Genomic DNA, 21,634 nt, shown 5'->3' on the forward strand with positions numbered 1-21,634 from the left:
AATGTCCCAAAGCTCTTTACAGCCAATGAAGTACTTTGTAGGGAAACGTAGCATTCAATTTGTGCACAGCAAGCTCCCACAAACACCAATGTGATAATGACAAGATAACCTGTTTCAGTGATGTTCGTTGAGGGATAAATATTGGCAGGACACAAGAAAGAACATGGAATCTTTTCTGTCCACCTGAGAGAGCACATTGTGCCTCAGTTTAATGTCTTATCCGAAAGACAGCACATCTGACAGTGCAGCACTCCCTCAGTACTGCACTGGCGTGTCAGCCTGAATTTTATGGTCAAGTCTCTGGAGTGGGACTTGAACCCACAACCTCCTGACTCAGAGACAAGAGTGCTACCACTGAGCCACAGCTAACACCTGTCAGCATTTTGCTCTTGCAGCCTCACCACGATTCCTGCGCTCATTTGCTTTCACATGGTTCTGAGGCGGCAGGCTTACTTGATCTCATCTCTCACCACAAACCCTACTGGTTCCCCTTTACAGGAACCAGCTGTCATTTGGTGAGTCCAGTGTCCTGCCCCTAATTCCCCTTACTGGATAACGTGAGTCAGCCAGACACCATGGCCACTTTTTCTGGAGGTAAGTATTTCTGTACAATGTGATTTGGGGAAGCATGGGCCCAGCAGCTGGCCAACTAGAAATTGAACACACCCAACCACACAAAACTAACATTTATAGCGAATGAATCATCAAAAGCCAGGGCCAGCAACACAAACACGAGGAGGGTGGATTTAAATAGAATGTACAGCACAGAAAGAGGACCTTTGCCCCAACTGGTCCATGCCAGTGTTTATGATCCATAACAGCCTCTTCCCACCCATCTTCATCTAACCCCATCAGCATAAAAGTCTATTCCTTTCTCCTTCGTGTACTTGTCTAGTCTCCTACATTACAACAGTGACTACACCAAAAGTACTTCATTGGCTGTAAAGTGTTTTGCGATGACCTGAAAGCTGCAATAAAAATGAAGGTCTTTCTTTATTTCCCCCTCTTAAATGCATCTATGCTATTTGCCTGGGCTGTTCCTTTTATAGGATGTTCTGGTTAGTAAGATATAGGACTAGGATTCTTTTGCTGCAGCCCCAGATCTGAGAGAGAGGATTGTGTTTCTGTAAAACACTCCCACGTCAGAGGATCGCGCAGGACAGGAATACGCCTCCACTCCACACGGAGACATTCCCTGATCTCAGCCAATCAGGAGCTTCCCCACCGGGCTGAAGCTGCTGCCGCTGGTCACACCTGTCTTGAACGGCTGCTCGCAAAACTGCGCTGGCTGCAGCCTTCAACTAGTGAGAGAGAAGCCTAGAGGGGGAAACGGAGAAAATCCCACACCAAATGCAAGGTTGCAAAAGTAATCTTTTCGTGTGAAAGAGGATGTTCCTGTTAGTCACCTATTGTTCTCTTCGTGGGCTCATTCACCCCACCCGCTCGCTTAATTTACCTGACAGGTTCTGCAGTTGGGGTACGCTACTCAGGACGATGCCCAACAGCGGGAGGTACAACTCTGCCACTTTCACCTTCATCTCAGGTTTCCAGAACCTTGGGCTCCCGTCATGTGAAGTCAGGAGGCCATGAAGCAAGCTCACTGCTTCTCTTCTGTGCAATCTGCCAAAACACCAGCATTTAAACACAGCCGAACATGAACGTGCACTGTCAAAGTGCGCAGCGGCACGACTGAAGGAAATAGCCAGCGTGAGTGTGTTTTACTAGATCTGTGTGTGTGTTATTGGGTTTGCATCTGAGTATGTATGTGTGTGTGTGTTTTACTAGGTCAGTGTTATAGCATATGTGAGTGAATCTGTTTTATTAGGTTGGTGTGTGAGTATGTGTGTTGCTAGGGCAGTGTGTGTGGGTGTGTTGCTAGGGCGGTGTGTGAGTGTGTGTGTTGCCAGGTCGGTGTGTGTGGGTGTGTTGCTAGGGTGATGTGTGAGTGTGTGTGTTGCTAGGGCGGTGTGTGAGTGTGTGTGTTGCCAGGTCGGTGTGTGTGGGTGTGTTGCTAGGGCGATGTGTGAGTGTGTGTGTTGCTCGGGCGGTGTGTGACTGGAAGTGGATATACACAATTGCAATGTCCTCAGTTTGCCCATTTCAATGCCTGGCACACATTCATCCTAATAATCATTTATTTTATATTTTTAATTTCCCCATTTCTACCCATTTAAACTCCACCAGAGTCAGATTTGGGGAGGGGGTCATAAGAACTTTCACCTGGTTCAAACCGAAATGTCTGGTCTCGGTACGTCTGCCCAGTAATTTCAATTTGCGACAATGGGACCATGGATTGGGGAGAGAGGCAGACATGTATGTGCAGATTGGAGACAATCAGGTTCCTTTCTGCTTTAACCCAATGGACAATGCTGCTGGAAACATCATCTACATTTATGCTGAGAACTGTCTAAACACAGATTTGTGAACTATGGATTAACTGAATCTCTCAATTGGCCAACTTACTTTACACCTTCCATGTGTCCTCATCATTATTGGTCGCCCAATTCTATTCTGTGCTGTAATGGAATCGAGGTCCCAAGGAACAAGCATGAGATCTCTGGGAATGTGTACAAGGACACTGGAAAGGTCCCTGGAGACGTGTATGAACACATTTTCAAGGAGCCAAGAGCAGATTTTTTTTTAAACTGGCTAAAGACATTCACAAAATGGCCGAACATTTTCCTTAACGACCCCAGCCATATCTAGGTCCTAAATACAATGTGAGCACTGGCAGTGTAGCTGGTGAAAGAAAAGATCCCAAACTGCTTACGGGGCAATGTCTTATCCAAACCTCCCTCGGATCCGTGGGCAGCTGCTGGCAAGGTGCAGCTGTGCCGAGGGGCTCACCCAACATAACACCCGCCAACTCCACGATGGAGCAGGAGGGGAGGCTGGATCAATGGTCAGTGGTTGGGGGAGGGGAGGGTGGATCAACGGTCAGTGGTTGGGGGAGGGTGGATCAACGGTCAGTGGTTGGGGGAGGGGAGGGGAGGGTGGATCAACGGTCAGTGGTTGGGGGAGGGGAGGGTGGATCAACGGTCAGTGGTTAGGGGAGGGGAGGGTGGATCAACGGTCAGTGGTTGGGGGAGGGGAGGGTGGATCAACAGTCAGTAGTTGGGGGAGGGGAGGGGAGGGTGGATCAACGGTCAGTGGTTGGGGGAGGGGCGGGTGGATCAACGGTCAGTGGTTGGGGGAGGGTGGATCAACGGTCAGTGGTTGGGGGAGGGGAGGGGAGGGTGGATCAATGGTCAGTGGTTGGGGGAGGGGAGGGGAGGGTGGATCAACAGTCAGTGGTTGGGGGAGGGGAGGGTGGATCAACGGTCAGTGGTGAGGGGAGGGGAGGCTGGATCAACGGTCAGTGGTTGGGGGAGGGGAGGGGAGGGTGGATCAACGGTCAGTGGTTGGGGGAGGGGCGTGTGGATCAATGGTCAGTGGTTGGGGGAGGGGCGGGTGGATCAACGGTCAGTGGTTGGGGGAGGGGAGGGGAGGGTGGATCAACGGTCAGTGGTTGGAGGAGGGGCGGGTGGATCAACGGTCAGTGGTTGGGGGAGGGGAGGGGAGGGTGGATCAATGGTCAGTGGTTGGAGGAGGGGCGGGTGGATCAACGGTTAGTGGTTGGGGGAGGGGAGGGGAGGGTGGATCAATGGTCAGTGGTTGGGGGAGGGGAGGGTGGATCAATGGTCAGTGGTTGGGGGAGGGGAGGGTGGATCAACGGTCAGTGGTTGGGGGAGGGGAGGGGAGGGTGGATCAACGGTCAGTGGTTGGGGGAGGGGAGGGGAGGGTGGATCAATGGTCAGTGGTTGGAGGAGGGGCGGGTGGATCAACGGTTAGTGGTTGGGGGAGGGGAGGGGAGGGTGGATCAACGGTCAGTGGTTGGAGGAGGGGCGGGTGGATCAACGGTCAGTGGTTGGGGGAGGGGAGGGTGGATCAACGGTCAGTGGTTGGGGGAGGGGAGGGATCAACGGTCAGTGGTTGGGGGAGGGGAGGGTGGATCAACGGTCAGTGGTTGGGGGAGGGGAGGGATCAACGGTCAGTGGTTGGGGGAGGGGAGGGTGGATCAACGGTCAGTGGTTGGGGGAGGGGAGGGATCAACGGTCAGTGGTTGGGGGAGGGGAGGGTGGATCAATGGTCAGTGGTTGGGGGAGGGGAGGGTGGATCAACGGTCAGTGGTTGGGGGAGGGGAGGGTGGATCAACGGTCAGTGGTTGGGGGAGGGGAGGGATCAACGGTCAGTGGTTGGGGGAGGGGAGGGGAGGGTGGATCAACGGTCAGTGGTTGGGGGAGGGGAGGGATCAATGGTCAGTGGTTGGGGGAGGGGCGGGTGGATCAACGGTCAGTGGTTGGGGGAGGGGAGGGTGGATCAACGGTCAGTGGTTGGGGGAGGGGAGGGATCAATGGTCAGTGGTTGGGGGAGGGGAGGGATCAACGGTCAGTGGTTGGGGGAGGGGAGGGATCAACGGTCAGTGGTTGGGGAAGGGGAGGGGTTGGTGGATCAATGGTCAGTGGTGGGAAGAGGGGAGAAAAGGTGAAATCCTGAAAGCAAAACTGGTGTTCCATTACAATGGGACAGAGCGTGTGTGCGGCGTTTTGCTCACCTGCCCGAGTCAGCTCTCAGTATGTCAGCAATTTCCTCCAGCAGCAGCCCGACCAGGAAGTGCTGTCTGCGGAATTTCCTGGAAAGTTTGAACATTCCCACAGCTGACTCACGGACAATGGTATCCTGCAAAAGGAGTCGTTCTTGTTTCAATTGAAAACACATTCCGCAACTTACACTAAAGAACATTGCTTGTGAAACGGGAAGTTTGGCTGTGGTGAAACACGACAAACCAGGCGGCAGAAAACAACAAATGATTTACTTCAGCATTATCACTCATTGGGATTAGGCTGGATAGCCTCTTGTTGGCTGGCGCGGACATGATGGGCCGAAATGGCCTCCTTCCGTGCTGTAAACTTCTATGATTCTATGATTCACTCTGTACCATGGGGCTATTCTGGGGTCGGGTGTGCAGCTTATACTGGGGTGGGGGGGGGGGGGTGCAGCTTATACTGGGGTCAGGGAGGACGCAGCTTATACTGGGGTTGGGGGTGCAGCTTATACTGGGGTCAGGGGGGTGTAGTTTATATTGGGGCCGGGTGTGCAGTTTATACTGGGGTCGGATGTGCAGCTTATACTGGGGTCGGGTGTGCAGCTTATACTGGGGTCGGGTGTGCAGCTTATACTGGGGTCGGGTGTGCAGCTTATACTGGGGTCGGGTGTGCAGCTTAAACTGGGGTCGGGTGTGCAGCTTATACTGGGGTCGGGTGTGCAGCTTATACTGGGGTCGGGTGTGCAGCTTACACTGTGGTCGGGCGGGATGGTGCAGTTGTAATCGGCTTGGGGAGTAAGACTTTACCTGACTGTGATTGTTGCCTTCCTGCGTCGCATTGCGCGATCTAAACGGGACGTTCAGGGTCACAAAGTGCTCATGGCTACAGACGATCCTCAGGAAGTCTACGCGTCTCTCGTGGAGGTGAGGCCGGGCGCCGGCTTTCTCTGAAAGCTAAAACAAAGGCCTCAGAGCGGATGTGACACGTGTGGAATTCTGGGTAGGTGCGGTAACGTAACCGCGAGCGTAATCTCCCCCGAGACCCCCTCACGCCAGGATAATCCCTCCCCCTCCATCTTTATTGAAGGAAAAACTTTAACGAGAATGTGCTGACGGCAGTCAACATACAAGGGTTTCAGGAGGTTTACGTGGCCAGATAGGAGAAGCCAGGGAATGGTTCCCAACTCAAATAAAACTCAAACTGTGGCTAGTGTTGATCGTATTGGCCACACAAAATATCACCTGCTTTCCACTTTTTAAACTTCGTTACACAATTCCATTGTGTTTAACGATCTGCCATTCAACATGGAGGACACAGCTGAAGAAGCAGGGGCACAGCCACAAACACCCCCGCACATGCGGTGGTCTGACCGTCAGCTCCTGAACCACTGGCAGCACGGGACTTACCACTGGGACAGGAGGGGCTCGTTCCCTACTGAGGGCAGTTGTGGGGGTCTGACCTCAATCATTCCTGAGCCAAATTATGACATCCAAGTGAGGGAGATTCTCAGCTGGCTTCTATTCCAGATATAGTTCAGGTGATTTACCTTCAACTCCAATCCCTCAATTGAAGGCCAAATTCCCGATTTTGAGTGTTTAATCCTGATTTGGACTTACCCAAACTTGGGAATCAGTATTAAAGACAGGGGATAATTGAACCTAAACTACTTTGAAATACTGAGAACTCTGATTACTTGTTTCATTGTGTTGGCTGTTAGTTCGATCAGTGTGTGCCTGTGGCAGACACAGCGTGCCTGTGGCAGACACAGCATGACTGTATAACCCGCACCCTCTGACCCCAGTATAACCCGCAGCCCCCCCGACCCCAGTATAAGCTGCATCCCTGATCCCAGTATAAGCTGCACCCTCCCTGATCCCAGTATAAGCTGCACCCTCTCTGACCCCAGTATAAGCTGCATCCTCCCCAACCCCAGTATAAGCTCCACCCTCCGACCCCAGTATAAGCTGCACCCTCCTCAACCCCAGTATAAGCTGCACCCTCACTGACCCCAGTATAAGCTGCACCTTCCCTGATCCCAATATGTTGCACCCTCCCTGATCCCAGTATAAGATGCACCCTCCCTGACCCCAGTATAAGCTGCACCCTCCCTGACCCCAGTACAAGCTGCACCATCCCGACCCCAGTATAAGCTGCACCCTCCCTGACCCCAGTATAAGCTGCACCCTCCTGACCCCAGTATAAGCTGCACCCTCCCCAACCCCAGTATAAGTTCCACCCTCCGACCCCAGTATGCTGCACCCTCCTCAACCCCAGTATAAGCTGTACCATCCCTGATCCCAGTATAAGCTGCACCATCCCCAACCCCAGTATAAGCTCCACCCTCCGACCCCAGTATAAGCTGCACCCTCCCCAACCCCAGTATAAGCTCCATCCTCTGACCCCAGTATAAGCTGCACCCTCCTCAACCCCAATATAAGCTGCACCCTCCCCAACCCCAGTATAAGTTGCACCCTCCCTGACCCCAGGCCTGCACATTGGCATGGGGCCTGACTGCGAGTGTACTGGGTGTGAAGTTGTTCAGTTCTAGGTACAACCCTGTGAAGTGATAGTTTATATTGATTCATTACTTGTAACTGAAAGCAGAATGTAAGCAACACAGCAGGGGGCACTTGATTTAATGTTTATTTACTGTTCTCTCAAAAGAGTTGTAAGTAACACAGCTTCCACCTGCTGCACACTCACTAATTTACACTCAGTCACGCCCTCCCTCCCATTGCACACTCAGTCATGCCCTCCCTCCCATTGCACACTCGGTCACACCCTCCCTCCCATTGCACACTCACTAATTTACACTCAGTCACGCCCTCCCTCCCATTGCACACTCGGTCACACCCTCCCTCCCATTGCACACTCACTAATTTACACTCAGTCACGCCCTCCCTCCCATTACACTCTCACTAATTTACACTCAGTCACACCCTCCTTACTATTTAGTGACCACGTGACAACCCTGGGTCGGCTCACACTGAGCCATTCATTCCTGTGTTTCCGTTGATCCTGGAGATACTTTTGATCACCAGCAGACATATTAGAGGATGGCTTAGACCAAGCCAGCTGCTCAGCACGGTTACCTCTTTGTGGTGATGACCAATCAGACGGAGTACGAAGCCCCGGTCCATGAGAGACAGCAGATCATTCAGGAAGAAGCCCAGGCTCAGGTTTATTATTTCTGTGACTTCAGCATCCTGGAGAAAAACAAAGTCACCCCAGTTAACTTAAAGCAAATATCCTCAACGCACTGTCACGCTCCAAGGAAAGGACAATCCTAAATTGATAAATTTACCTCCTTCCCTCACCAATCCAAATATCCTGGCCCTTCGCAAACCCGACTGTGACACTAATCATTTTGTAACAAACACAACCATCCTTTAGACTAGGAATCTGTATTATAGAGAATTATCTTGTGCAGCTTATACCTACAAAATCTAATAAATAAATCACAAATACAACATCCAGTATACACAAAGTGCCCCCACCAGCTGCCTGAGCACAGTCACAGCTGGAGGGGAGCAGTGGGTGAGCACAATCCCCTTGCACACGGTTTTACACCATCCCTGACACAGGAGAAGCAGCAAAAAACAGAAATTAAATCTCTGTAACATCCACGTTTTACATCAGCCTCCAGTTTGTCAACCTTTCAAACTGATCAACTTGTTAATACACTGGCAACAGCCAGCTCCGCCACATTTAAACCTTTCTCCCTCCTTACATCCTCCCCTGATGCCTCAGTACGTTGTACAATGCCCTTTGTTTCCAAGTAGGACGCCCATCTTTCCTGGTGGAGTCACAGCCCATGGAAAGCGAGGGAAGTGCAGATTGTGCCACCAGTCCCGCTCGGGTACCACACCTCGTGTTTTAATCAGTACAGGTATATTTAAAACTCCTGGAAGGTTCATCATTCTGCGTGTGTGTTACTGACAATGAGATGCATTCAAACTGTTGCAATACTGACATAATAGACCAATAAAAATCCAGGGGAGTGAGGAACCCAGGTAGGAACTGTATTAGATTATCAGTGTCAGATAAAGGGTACAATCCTAAAGGGGGTACATGAACAGAGACCATGGGGTATATGTGCACAAATTGTTGACGATGGCAGAGCAGGTTGACAAAGCAGTTAAAAAGCTTAAGGAATCCTGGGCTTCACAAACAAAGGTATAGAGTACAAAGCATGAAAATTATGATGAACCTTGACAAAACACTGGTTCGGTCTCAACTGAAGCATTGTTTCCAATTCGGGGCACCGCGCTTTAGGAAGGATGTGAAGGCAGCTTATGAGAGGGTGCAGAAAAGATTTACGAGAATGATTCCAGGGATGAGGGACTTCAGTTTCGTGGATAGACTGGAGAAACTGGGGTTGTTCTCCTTAGAGCAGAGAAGGTTGAGAGGAGATTTGATAGAGGTGTTCAAAATCATGAGGGGTCTGGACAGAGTAGATGGAAAGAAACTGTTCCCATTGGCAGAAGGGTCGAGAACCAGAGGACACAGATTTAAGGTGATTGGCAGAAGGACATAAGGCGACATAAGAAAAAAATGTTTTACACAGCGAGTATAGGCTCTGGAATGCACATCCTGAAAGGATGGTGGAAGCACCTTCAATCACTGCTTTAAAAAGGGAGTTGGATAAGTATCTGAAAGAAAAATGTTTGCAGGGCTATGGGGATAGGTGGGGGAATGGGACTGGCTGAGGTGTTCTTCCAGAGAGCCGGCACGGGCTTGACAGGTCGAATGGCCTCCTTCCATGCAGTAACCATTCTATGATTCTCTGATTCTGTGAGCAGCACCCACCCACCTGATTTTTCACAAACTCTGTACCGATGTTGACCATTGTGTTAACGATGCCCGGGAAATATTCTGCAAATCGCAGGTTGGGAGCAGTGTTCCAACGGTCCGTGTCAGATAGGTACTGGCTCATACTTTTAATCTGAAAGGCAATAGAACGGGAAGGCGGCTGAGTTACTAACGGCAACGCTGTTATTCTGAAATAAAAACAGGAAATGTTCAAAATACTCAGCAGGGCCTTTAGCAGCGGAAAGGAGGTAGGTTAACGATTTGGGTGGCCACCCTCTGATTAAAGGTCTTCACCCAAAACATTATTCTTTTTACTTTCCAGATGCTGGTGGACCTGCCCTGCAGTTCCCACAGTAAACATCTGTCACACATCTGTATGACTAGGCAGAATGACGCTGTTTCTCACTGGAGGCGGCTTCGGCAATAAACTGCAACTTACAAAGGGTCAGCTGTGATAGGTCTGGTTCCCATGGCGACACCAATGCAAACTGACTGCAATCACTTGTTTAAGAATTCAGTTTCGGAATTTCTCAGCTGCTGTTTGAATTGACAGAGCAGACCTCCCTGCTGAGAGCACGGTCCTGGTCCTCTCCAAGGTCACAAAACCCCAAGTCCAGACTATCAGACGTTACTAGGCGGCTCACCACCACCATCTCAAGGGCAATTAGGGATGGGCGATAAATGCTAGACTTGCCAACGACGCCCACATCCCGTGAATGAATAAAAATTCCATCATACTTTACTATTGGACGTTACCATCAGCTTTACTGCTTATGGGGGCCGGGGGGAGGGGGGGGATTTATTTACTCAAAGGTGGTCGTTAGTGCCAGGGGAAAAAAAATCATAGACCTTGGGTAGAAAATCTACCCGCAATAGAAGTGTCACCAATACCCAGACAACAGTATCAATACCCGTGAAACATCACCAGGGATCCCTGTGAAATGTCACTAATACCGGTGAAACAGTGTCGATACCCAGGAAACACAACCATCAACACCCATGAAATGTCACAGCTACCTGCAAAGTGTGTTCAGTACCAGTGAGGTGTCACTAGTACCCGTAAAACAGCAGCACTGATAACCATGAAAGGTCACTGATATCCATAAACATCTCCATTGTCGCATGTGAACTGCTATATGGATACCATGAAACAACATCGTGACCCATGAAATGGCCCTGGGATCATTAAAATTCAAAGAACAAATAAGGTTAAGGGGAGATTTAATAGAGGTGTTCAAAATTGCGAAGGGTCTTGATAGGGTAGATAGGAAGAAACTGGTTTCACTGGCAGGAGGGTCGGTAACCAGAGGACACAGATTTAAGATAATTGGCAAAAAAAGCCAGTGGGGAGCTGAGGATTTTTTTTCGCTCAGCGAGTTGCTATGATCTGGAATTCACTGCCTGAGAGGGTGGTGGAAACAGATTCGAAAGTGACTCTTAAAAGGGAATTGAATAGATACTTTAAAAAGAAAACATTGCATCATCATCATCATAGGCAGTCTCTCGGAATCGAAGAAGACTTGCTTCCACTCTTAAAATGAGTTCTCAGGTGGCTGTACAGTCCAATATGAGAACCACAGTCTCTGTCACAGGTGGGACAGACAGTTGTTGAGGGAAGGGGTGGGTGGGACTGGTTTGCTGCAAACTCTTTCCGCTGCCTGCGCTTGATTTCTGCATGCTCTTGGCGATGAGACTCGAGGTGCTCAGCGCCCTCCCGGATGCATTTCCTCCACTTAGGGCGGACTGGTCTTTGGCCAGGGACTCCCAGGTGTTAGTGGGGATGTTGCACTTTATCAGGGAGGCTTTGAGGGTGTCCTGGTAGCACTTCCGCTGCTCACCTTTGGCTCGTTTGCCGTGAAGGAGTTCCATGCAGGGCTATGGGGAAAGAGCAGGGGAGTGGGACTAATTGGAGAGCTCGAACAAAGAACCAGCGCAGGCATGGGCACAATGGGCTGAATGGCCTCCTTCTGTGCTGTGTGACTCTAAGTCCATGCCTTGAAAATGACTTATTCCAACCAGGTACACATAGACAGAAACAGTTGCAAATTAACCTTCTCAAGTAAGTTCAAGCATTTTAGATGAGGATCATACAAGGGAAATTCTCCTGTGGTGTCTGTCGGCAGTCTCCGTGTTAAGAAGGCAACAACTCACCAGGAGCTCAAAGAAGAACCACAGATGCTTGTACATTTGATCTCTCATTTGTCCACTGGTGAACACAATGTGGTAGGTCAACTCCTCATGGAATAGCTGCAGGGAAATCAATCATTGAAAAATGAAACAAGAATTAAATCATTGGTGGGGGGTAACAGACAGAGTGTGCATGTGTGAGAGAGAAATCGAGAAGTACAGAGCTGAGAAAGAGGGAGGGAGCGAGACAGAGAAAGAAAATCAGGAGACACACACACACACACACACACACAGTTGGCTATTCTAAGTTGCACTGAGAGTCTCAGCTTGAGTTTCCCAATCCATGTTTGAGTTGGTACCAGACATGCACAGTGCTGTAGTGAAGTGTATGTATCATTAGTTGTAAATATTCCGTACAGTCGCTCACCCCTTTAATCTATGGAAGTGGGATGACACATCCCCTTTAACAGGATGTAGCAAGCTTCATTCTGGAAGGAGTGGAGTTGACGAAAACCTCAGCAATCCTGTCTTTTAACGTTGATTTGTGTGTCAAATGCATTTGTCCTCTGTCCCCGCCACCCCAACACCCTGCTTCGTTCCTTGGTGGGTGGTAGTAATCTCAGGATTGCTACCAGTGCCACGTGCTAGTCAGAGTAGAAATACCAGGATAGCTAAGATGAATACGTGGCTTGAGGAGTGGTGCAGGAGGGAGGGATTCAAATTCCTGGGACATTGGAACCAGTTCTGGGGGAGGTGGGATCGGACGGTCTGCACCTGGGCAGGACCGGAACCAATGTCCTAGGGGGAGTGTTTGCTCGTGCTGTTGGGGACGGGTTAAATTAATATGGCAGGGGGATGGGAACCTATGCAGGGAGACAGAGGGAAGTAAAATGGGGGCAGAAGCAAAAGACAGAAAGAAGAAAAGTAAAAGTAGAGGGCAGAGAAACCCAAGGCAAAAATCAAAAAGGGCCACATTACAGCAAAATTCTAAAGGGACAAAGTGTGTTAAAAAGACAAGCCTGAAGGCTCTGTGCCTCAGTGCGAGGAGTATTCGTAATAAGGTGGACGAATTAACTGCACAGGCAGCTATTAACGAATATGATATATTTGGCATCACGGAGACATGGCTCCAGGGTGACCAAGGCTGGGAATTCAACATCCAGGGGTATTCAACATTCAGGAAGGATAGACAGAAAGGAAAAGGAGTTGGGGTAGCGTTGCTGGTTAAAGAAGAAATTAACGCAATAGTAAGGAAGGACATTAGCTTGGATGATGTGGAATCTGTATGGGTAGAGCTGCGGAATACCAAAGCGCAGAAAACGCTAGTGGGAGTTGTGTACAGACTACCAAACAGTATTAGTGAGGTTGGGGACAGCATCAAACAAGAAATTAGGGATGCATGCAATAAAGGTACAGCAGTTATCATGGGCGACTTTAATCTATATATAGATTGGGTGAATCAAACTGGTAGCAATGCGGTGGAGGAGGATTTCCTGGAGTGTATTAGAGATGGTTTTCTGGACCAATATGTCGAGGAACCAACTAGAGGGCTGGCCATCCTAGACTGGGTGATGTGTAATGAGAAAGGACTAATTAGCAATCTTGTTGTGTGAGGCCCCTTGGGAAAGAGTGACCATAATATGGTAGAATTATTTACTAAGATGGAGAGTGACACAGGTAATTCAGAGACTAGGGTCCTGAACTTAAGGAAAGGTAACTTCGATGGTATGAGACATGAATTGGCTAGAATAAACTGGCGAATGATACTTAAAGGGTTGACAGTGAATAGGCAATGGCAGACATTTAAAGATCACATGGATGAACTTCAACAATTGTTGAACTCCCTGACTGGAGTAAAAATAAAACGGGGAAGATATCTCAACCGTGGTTCACAAGGGAAATTAAGGATAGTGTTAAATCCAAGGAAGAGGCATATAAATTGGCCAGAAAAAGCAGCAAACCTGAGGACTGGGAGAAATTTTGAATTCAGCAGAGGAGGACAAAGAGTTTAATTAAGAGGGGGGAAATAGAGTATGAGAGGAAGCTTGCTGGGAACATAAAAACTGATTGCAAAAGCTTCTAGAGATATGTGAAGAAAAAAAGATTAGTGAAGACAAACGTAGTCAGAATCAAGTGAATTTATAATGGGGAACAAAGAAATGGCAGACCAATTGAACAAATACTTTGGTTCTGTCTTCACAAAGGAAGACACAAATAACATTCTGGAAATACGAGGGGACCGAGAGTCTAGCGAGAAGGAGGAACTGAAGGAAATCCTTATTAGTCAGGAAATTGTGTTAAGGAAATTGATGGGATTGAAGGCTGATAAATCCACAGGGCCTGATAGTCTGCATCCCAGAGAACTTAAGGAAGTGCCCTAGAAATAGTGCATTGGTGATCATTTTCCAACAGTCTATTGACTCTGGATCAGTTCCTATGGACTGGAGGGTAGCTAATGTAATACCACGTTTTAAAAAAGGAGGGAGAGAGAAAACGGGGAATTATAGACCGGTTAGCCTGACATCAGTAGTGGGGAAAATGTTGGAATCAATTATTAAAGATGAAATAGCAGTGCATTTGGAAAGCAGTGACAGGATTGGTCCAAGTCAGCATGGATTTATGAAAGGGAAATCATGCCTGACAAATCTTCTAGAATTTTTTGAGGATGTAACTAGTAGAGTAGACAAGGGAGAACCAGTGGATGTGGTGTATTTGGACTTTCAAAAGGCTTTTGACAAAGTCCCACACAAGAAATTGGTGTGCAAAATTAAAGCACATGGTATTGGGGGTAATGTATTGACGTGGATAGAGAACTGGTTGGCAGACAGAAAGCAAAGAGTAGGAATAACCGGGTCCTTTTCAGAATGACAGGCAGTGACTAGTGGGGTGCCGCAGGGCTCAGTGCTGGGACCCCAGCTATTTACAATATACATCAATGATTTAGATGAAGGAATTGAATGTAATATCTCCAAGTTTGCAGATGACACTAAGCTGGGTGGCGGTGTGAGCTGTGAGGAGGATGCTAAGAGGCTGAAGGGTGACTTGGACAGGTTAAGTGAATGGGCAAATGCATGGCAGATGAAGTATAATGTGGATAAATGTGAGGTTATCCACTTTGGTGGCAAAAACAGGAAGGCAGAATATTATCTGAATGGCGACAGATTAGGAAAAGGGGAGGTGCAACGAGACCTGGGTGTCATGATATATCAGTCATTGAAAGTTGGCAAGCAGGTGCAGCAGGCGGTGAAGAAGGCAAATGGCATGTTGGCCCTCATAGCTAGGGGATTTGAATGTAGGAGCAGGGAGGTCTTACTGCAGTTGTACAAGGCCTTGGTGAGGCCTCACCTGGAATACTGTGTTCAGTTTTGGTCTCCTAATCTGAGGAAGGCCGTTCTTGCTATTGAGGGAGTGCAGCGAAGGTTCACCAGACTGATTTGTTGGATGGCAGGACTGCCATATGAGGAGAGACTGGTCGACAGAGCCTGTATTCACTGGAGTTTAGAAGAATGAGAGGGGATCTCATAGAAACATATAAAATTCTGACGGGACTGGACAGGTTAGATGCAGGATGAATGTTCCCGATGTTGGGGAAGTCCAGAACCAGGGGTCACAGTCTAAGGATAAGGGGTAAGCCATTTAGGACCGAGATGAGGAGAAACCTCTTCACTCAGAGAGTTGTGGAATTCCCTGCCGCAGAGAGTTGTTGATGCCAGTTCATTGGATATATTCAAGAGGGAGTTAGATATGGCCCTTACGGCTAAAGGGATCAAGTGATATGGAGAGAAAGCGGGAAAGGGGTACTGAGGTGAATGATCAGCCATGATCTTATTGAATGGTGATGCAGCCTCGAAGGGCCGAATAGCCTATTGCTGCACCTATTTTCTATGTTTCTATGTTGGGGGAAGTGACAGGGGGGATGCGCAGACAGATTCTAATCTTCTGCTAATGTCATTCTCAATCTGACAGTACCCAGAGTCTCCTGACCACGGCATCCTCTGTTGGATGTGGTCTGCAGCTCCACCGTGTTACACAGACACATCTGGCAGGAGATGCTGAGTCACTGCTGGGTAGGATGCGGGGATTCAATGTTGCTCTTCTCCCAGTGAGATGGGGGAGGGAAATCAGTCCCAGGCCATGGACCCCCTGCAACTAAGGGGCAAGAACTCAGTCAATGGCTTTCTCCAATGCTGCAGAGATGGCCACAAAATGGAATGTGACAGCAGCTGGTGACGACTCCCTCACTGATTTCCCCCACTGTCCCCAACTCCAAAATGCAATCTATTACCCCATAGGGTTTTGATAAGATTAGAAATTATTTGAACTTCAATCTCACTGGTTGGAGTGTTCAGTCCTTTCACTCTCACTGATTGGAATGCTCAGTCACTTCACTCCCATTGGTTGGAGTGCTCAGTCCCTTTACTCTCATTGGTTGGAGTGTTCAGTCCCTTCACTCCCATTGGTTGGTGTGCTCAGTCCATTCACTCTCATTGGTTGGAGTGTTCAGTCCCTTCACTCCCATTGGTTGGAGTGCTCAGGCCCTTCACTCCCATTGGTTGGAATGCTCAGAGTCCCTTCACTCCCACTGGTTGGAATGCTCAGTCCCTTCACTCCCACTGGTTGGAATGCTCAGTCCCTTCACTCCCACTGGTTGGAGTGCTCAGTCCCTTCACTCTCACTGGCTGGGTCAAGACAACCATTTTGCATCTGTAACAATGCAAATTAATGTCATTTGCTGGCGCTCTGTTAGGGCACTAAGCCCACGTTAAAAGACTCTTTTGTTGAGGTGTTACTGTCTATAAGCTGGCAAAGAAAGTTCCCACTTTTTGGCTCCAACAGAAGAAAGCTGGTGGAGGAGGTTGCCGTGGCAATCAAATACCATCTGCAGAAACCCGCAAGCAGTTAGTCAGTGCTGGAAGAAGTTCACTAACCTCTCCAGGTCAGCCAAGCTAACAGAACCCGGTCATATCTTACAACATGACACTGCAACAGCGCCACCTGCCACTTTAGTCAGTAGAGGTGGACAGTGTTCGTAACTTCAAGAGGGAATTGATGGCTTTTTTGCAAAAGAAGTGCTTGAGGGGTATCAGAGATAGAGACCAGGATTTTCCACATCTACACTTAACAATTCACAATGTTCTGCCTAGTATAGGGATTGGGCAGGAAATCAAGGGCTCGCAGATGCAGAAACTCCTGGCCAGAGTATGAGATGGGATTTGGGACCAGCGGATGGAAAGCAATGGTCTTTTCTGGTCCTGCATATTCTTAAATTCTGACCTCTTGCGCACCCCTAATTTCCATCGCTCCACCTTTGGCAGCCATGCCTTCAGCTGCCTAGGCCCAAAGCTTTTGGTCACCTGTCCTTATATATCCTTTTGCAGCTAATTTTGTCTGTTAACGCTCCTGTGAAGTGCCTTGGGACGTTTTACTACATTGGAGGCGCTGTATAAATGCAAGTTGTTGTTATGTCTCTATGGTGATCTCAGTGCCTGAGGCTACTCAAAGGACTGAGGCCTTAATTCATCTCAATTTCAACAAGGAATAAAAATTGAATTTAAAAATAAAAGCGGCGTTTAACGTTTTGTTTGATACTTTGATCCATCAGCTGAGTGTATGAGTATTGAGCTGACCTTTGAGAGTTTGAGACTGCCGCCTCCCTCAGCTGGTGCTCTGGCCTTGGATGGTTGGATCTCAGGGTCACTGGCACTGAGTGGACACATCTTGCGTAATGCAGTGACAGCCTCTGGCTTGAGTGTGGCGTATTTCTCCGACTCTGTGATTCCGGTCTTCTGGAGAACTAAAGGTAAAATCAAATGAGCACATTACACCAAAACGGACTGGAACTGAAGCTGTGGTCAGTGAGTATTGACAGGAAGAAAATAGTTGGCATCAATTTCGGCCAAGTCATCTTGCCATTTCCTGCAAGAGATATATTTTGCCATTATTCAGTTTCACACCCCAATTCCATGATGGGCTTTCCAGAATCAGGATGTTAAACTAACCAAAAGCAAAATGCCACATCTACTCTGACTGGGCTCAACCGCACCAGCCTGGAACCATCTGTAATGTATTTGCTTCATGGGTTCTTTCCTTAAGAATTCATAGCAACACATTACTATTAGGAACTAGTTGGTTTATTAGCAAAGGTTTAACAATCACACTACACATTACCAGCTCATCCACCAGGCTCACAACTACCTGCCTCATCGTGGACTCCCTGAACCCAACTGGCTAGGGTTTTATTGAGTCTTGTGAACATCACGTGACTGTCTAAGCCACTCCCAACTCTTTTGAGGAAAACATAATAAATTAAATCAAGTGCCCCCCGATCTGGGGGACACTCCAAACACTTTTCACGTGCCCTTTTTTTTTGGTGATTTTTGTGGGTTTTTTTGGGCACTAAAATCATAGTTTTTTTCCAAGTGCCCCCTATAAAAGGGGAGGGGGACACTAAAACTGGCATTTAAAATAAATTAGACTTTAAAACAAATAAAATCAAATTAAAATTTGGTTGCCGGGGATAATAATGCACTCCAGTCCCTCCGGTGCCCACCTCTCGCGGAAGGCCGCGAGCGTACCGGTGGACACCGCGTGCTCCATCTCTAGGGACACCCTGGCCCGGATGTAGGCGTGGAAGAGAGGCAGGCAGTCAAGCTGATCGACCCCTTCGACCGCCCGCTGCCTGGACCGGCCAATGGCACCCTTGGCCGTGCCCAGGAGCAGTCCTACGAGGAGGCCCTCGGGCCTACCCGCTCCCCGCCGCACAGGGTGCCCAAAGATCAGGAGTGTGGGACTGAAGTGCAATCATAAATTGAGGAGCAGCCCCTTTAAATAATGGAACAGGGGCTGCAACCTCGCACACTCCATAAAAACATGGAACACGGACTCTTCCAGACCGCAGAAATTGCAGGCGGCCTGGGAGCCCGTGAACCGACTTAAAAATTTATTGCACGGGACTGCTCCGTGCACCACCCTCTAGGCCAAGCCCCCGATAAATAGTGGGAGGACTCCCGCGCAGAGTGCCCTCCATCGGGGACCCCCGCCTCCTCCGGACGGCAAGATGGTACACCATGGCGTGTCCGGACAGCAGACGAGGATGGCAAAGTTGAGAGTGTGCAGGAGCAGCCCGTACAGGAAACACCTCCGCGCAGAACTGAAAGGCACGGAGGGGATTTCCCCGAGGCGGCTCAAGTTGTGAGGCGCCGGCTTCCGAGGGAGGTTCCAGGGTTTGGCGCCGATGAGGAATTCCGTCCGGACGGGGGTCAGTTCGGACGGGATCTCCCCACGTGCTTGAGCCTCCCCGATACACCTAATGGAGTCAGGGCCCAGTGCTGTTTTTAGCGACTCGATGGCATCGGCCGCGCGGCGGACGTCGGCCGAATTTAGGCGCCGCCCCAGCATGTCCGGCGCCATCCAGCCCACTCCTCCGCCATCGAGCAGGTCCCTGAACCTGGTCACCTCACCAGCCACAGCCCTCTCGTCTGACTGCCACCTAAAACCTTGGTCGTGGAGGTATGGATTCCCGAGCAGCGGCTCCTGTAGGACAGCCGCCACTCCAGCCGGTGGAGAGCTGCGCTTGGTGGAGACTTTGTTCCAGACCCTGGTGAGTTCCTTGTAAAAGACAGGCAGCTCCTGGACAGCGGTCCTGACGCCCCCCAAGCTCACAAACAAGAGCTGCGGGTCGTAGTTGAGGCCGTGCTGCTGGCGGAAGAAATACGTCGCCAGCGCACGCCACCTAGGAGGGGGCTCGACATAAAGGTATCTCTGCAGGGTCTGAAGACGGAAAGTCGCGAGCTGGGTGCTGACGCACACCAACAACTGACCGCCCTCCCTAATCGGGAGACTCAAGACCGCGGCAGAGATCCAGTGCTTCCTGTTGTTCCAGAAGAAGTCCACCAGCTTCTTCTGTATCTTGGCGACAAACGCAGGGGGAGGGGTCAAAGTGACCAGCCGGTACCACAGCATGGCGGCCACCAGCTGGTTTATGACTAGCGCTCGACCCCTGTAGGACAGCACTCGGAGCAGTCAGGCTTCCTCATCGGGGCTAAGGTAGACTCCCAGATAGAGGAGATGGGTCGTGCTCCAGGCAAAAGGCCTGAGCTCCTCCGGCAGGGAGTCCACCCGCCACTGACCCACCAGGAGTCCAGAACATTTCTCCCAGTTGATCCTGGCGGAGGATGCGGCCGAGTAAATCTCCTGGCACTCACACATCCTCCGCAGGTCAGCGGGATCCTCTACCGCGAGGAGCACGTCATCGGCGTAAGCCGAGAGGACGACCTCCACGCCCGGCCCTTGCAGAGCCAGTCCCGTCAACCTCGTCCGCAGGAGGCGCAGGAAAGGCTCCACGCAAACGGCGTATAACTGGCCGGACATGGGGCATCCCTGGCGCACCCCTCTCCTAAAGCGAAGGGGCGCCGTCAAGGACCCGTTAACCTTAATCAGACAACCTGCGGCGGCGTACAAAAGTCGGATCCGGGCGACGAAATGCGTCCCGAACCCGAAAGCTCGCAGAGTTCCGAACAGATAATCGTGATCCACCCTGTCGAACGCCTTCTCTTGGTCGAGGGATAGGAAGGTGACCGACAGACCAGCCTCCTGGGAATGATGGATGAGATCCCGGATCAGATGGATGTTATCGTGGATTGTCCGGCCCGGGACCGTGTAGGACTGGTCGGGGTGGATCATGTGGTCCAGCACGGCGCCAAGGCGAGCAGACATCGCCCTGGCGAAGATTTTGTAGTCCGTGCTGAGGAGGGAGACCGGGCGCCAGTTCTTAAGTTGGCGGAGATCGCCCTTATTAGTCTCAGCCACTCCCAACTCTTTTAGGGGCAAACATAAACATTAAATCACTTGCCCCCCCGATCTGGGGGACACTCCAAGCATTTCCAAAGGCCCTTTTTTGTTGGGGGGGGGGCTTTTGTATTTTTTTTGTAGGTTTTTTGTTGTGTTTTCTTTAGGGCATTAAAATTCCATATTTTACAAGTGCCCCCTATAAAAGGGGAGGGGGACACTAAAAACACCGGCAATTAAAACAAATTAAACTTTAAAACATAAAATCAAATTAAAATTTGGTTGCCGGGGGTGATGATGCACTCCAGTCCCTCCGGCGCCCACCTCTCGCGGAAGGCCGCGAGCGTACTGGTGGACACCGCGTGCTCCATCTCTAAGGACACCCTGGCCCGGATGTAGGCGCGGAAGAGAGGCAGGCAGTCAGGCTGAACGACCCCCTCGACCGCCCGCTGCCTGGACCGGCTGGTGGCACCCTTGGCCGTGCCCAGGAGCAGTCCTACGAGGAGGCCCTCGGACCTACCCGCTCCCCTCCGCACAGAGTGCCTGAAGATCAGGAGTGTGGGACTGAAGTGCAACCAGAATTTCAGGAGCAGCCCCTTTAAATAATGGAACAGGGGCTGCAACCTCGTGCATTCGGTAAAAACATGGAACGTGGACTCTTCCAGACCGCAGAAATTGCAGGCGGCCTGGGAGCCCGTGAACCGGCTTAAAACTTTGTTGCACGGGACTCCATCGGGAACCCCCCGCCTCCTCCGGACGGCAAGATGGTGCGCCATGGTGTGTCCAGACGGCAAACGAGGATGGCAAAATTGAGAGTGTGCAGGAGCAGCCCGTACAGGAAACCCCTCCGCGCAGAACTGAGAGGCAAGGAGGGGATTTCCCCGAGGCGGCTCAAGTTGTGAAGCGCCGGCTCCCGAGGGAGGTTCCGGGGTTTGGCGCCGATGAGGAATTCCGTCCGGACGGGGGTCAGTTCGGACGGGATCTCCCCACATGCTTGAGCCTCCTCGACACACCTAATGGAGTCAGGGCCCAAAGCTGTTTTTAGCAACTCGATGGCATCGGCCGCGCGGCGGACGTCGGCCGTATTTAGGCACCGCCCCAACGTGTCTGGCGCCATCCAGCCCACTCCTCCACCATTGAGCAGGTCCCTGACCCTGGTCACCTCACCAGCCACAGCCCTCTTGTCCGACTGCCACCTAAAACCTCGGTCTTGGAGGTACGGATTCCCGAACAGCGGCTCCTGCAGGACAGCCGCCACTCCAGCCGGTGGAGAGCTGCGCTTGGTGGAGACTTTGTTCCAGACCCTGGTGAGTTCCTTGTAA

At 50.4% G+C, this 21,634-nt stretch overlaps 1 protein-coding gene across 1 annotated transcript in view; it reads right to left on the reverse strand.

Annotated features, from left to right (window-relative positions):
* LOC139228641 (dedicator of cytokinesis protein 7-like) overlaps positions 1-21,634 on the reverse strand; it is a 265,121-nt gene that overhangs the window by 54,554 nt on the left and 188,933 nt on the right. Inside the window, exons 22-28 of the mRNA XM_070859854.1 lie at positions 17,153-17,319; positions 11,550-11,645; positions 9,400-9,531; positions 7,679-7,792; positions 5,393-5,539; positions 4,595-4,719; positions 1,457-1,620 (exon numbers count right to left, since the gene is read on the reverse strand). Coding sequence (XP_070715955.1) covers positions 1,457-1,620; positions 4,595-4,719; positions 5,393-5,539; positions 7,679-7,792; positions 9,400-9,531; positions 11,550-11,645; positions 17,153-17,319 — 945 coding nt within the window. The remainder of the gene's footprint in view (positions 1-1,456; positions 1,621-4,594; positions 4,720-5,392; positions 5,540-7,678; positions 7,793-9,399; positions 9,532-11,549; positions 11,646-17,152; positions 17,320-21,634) is intronic.

The sequence above is a fragment of the Pristiophorus japonicus genome, chromosome 18 (assembly GCF_044704955.1).
Source record: "Pristiophorus japonicus isolate sPriJap1 chromosome 18, sPriJap1.hap1, whole genome shotgun sequence".
NCBI lineage: Eukaryota > Metazoa > Chordata > Chondrichthyes > Pristiophoridae > Pristiophorus > Pristiophorus japonicus.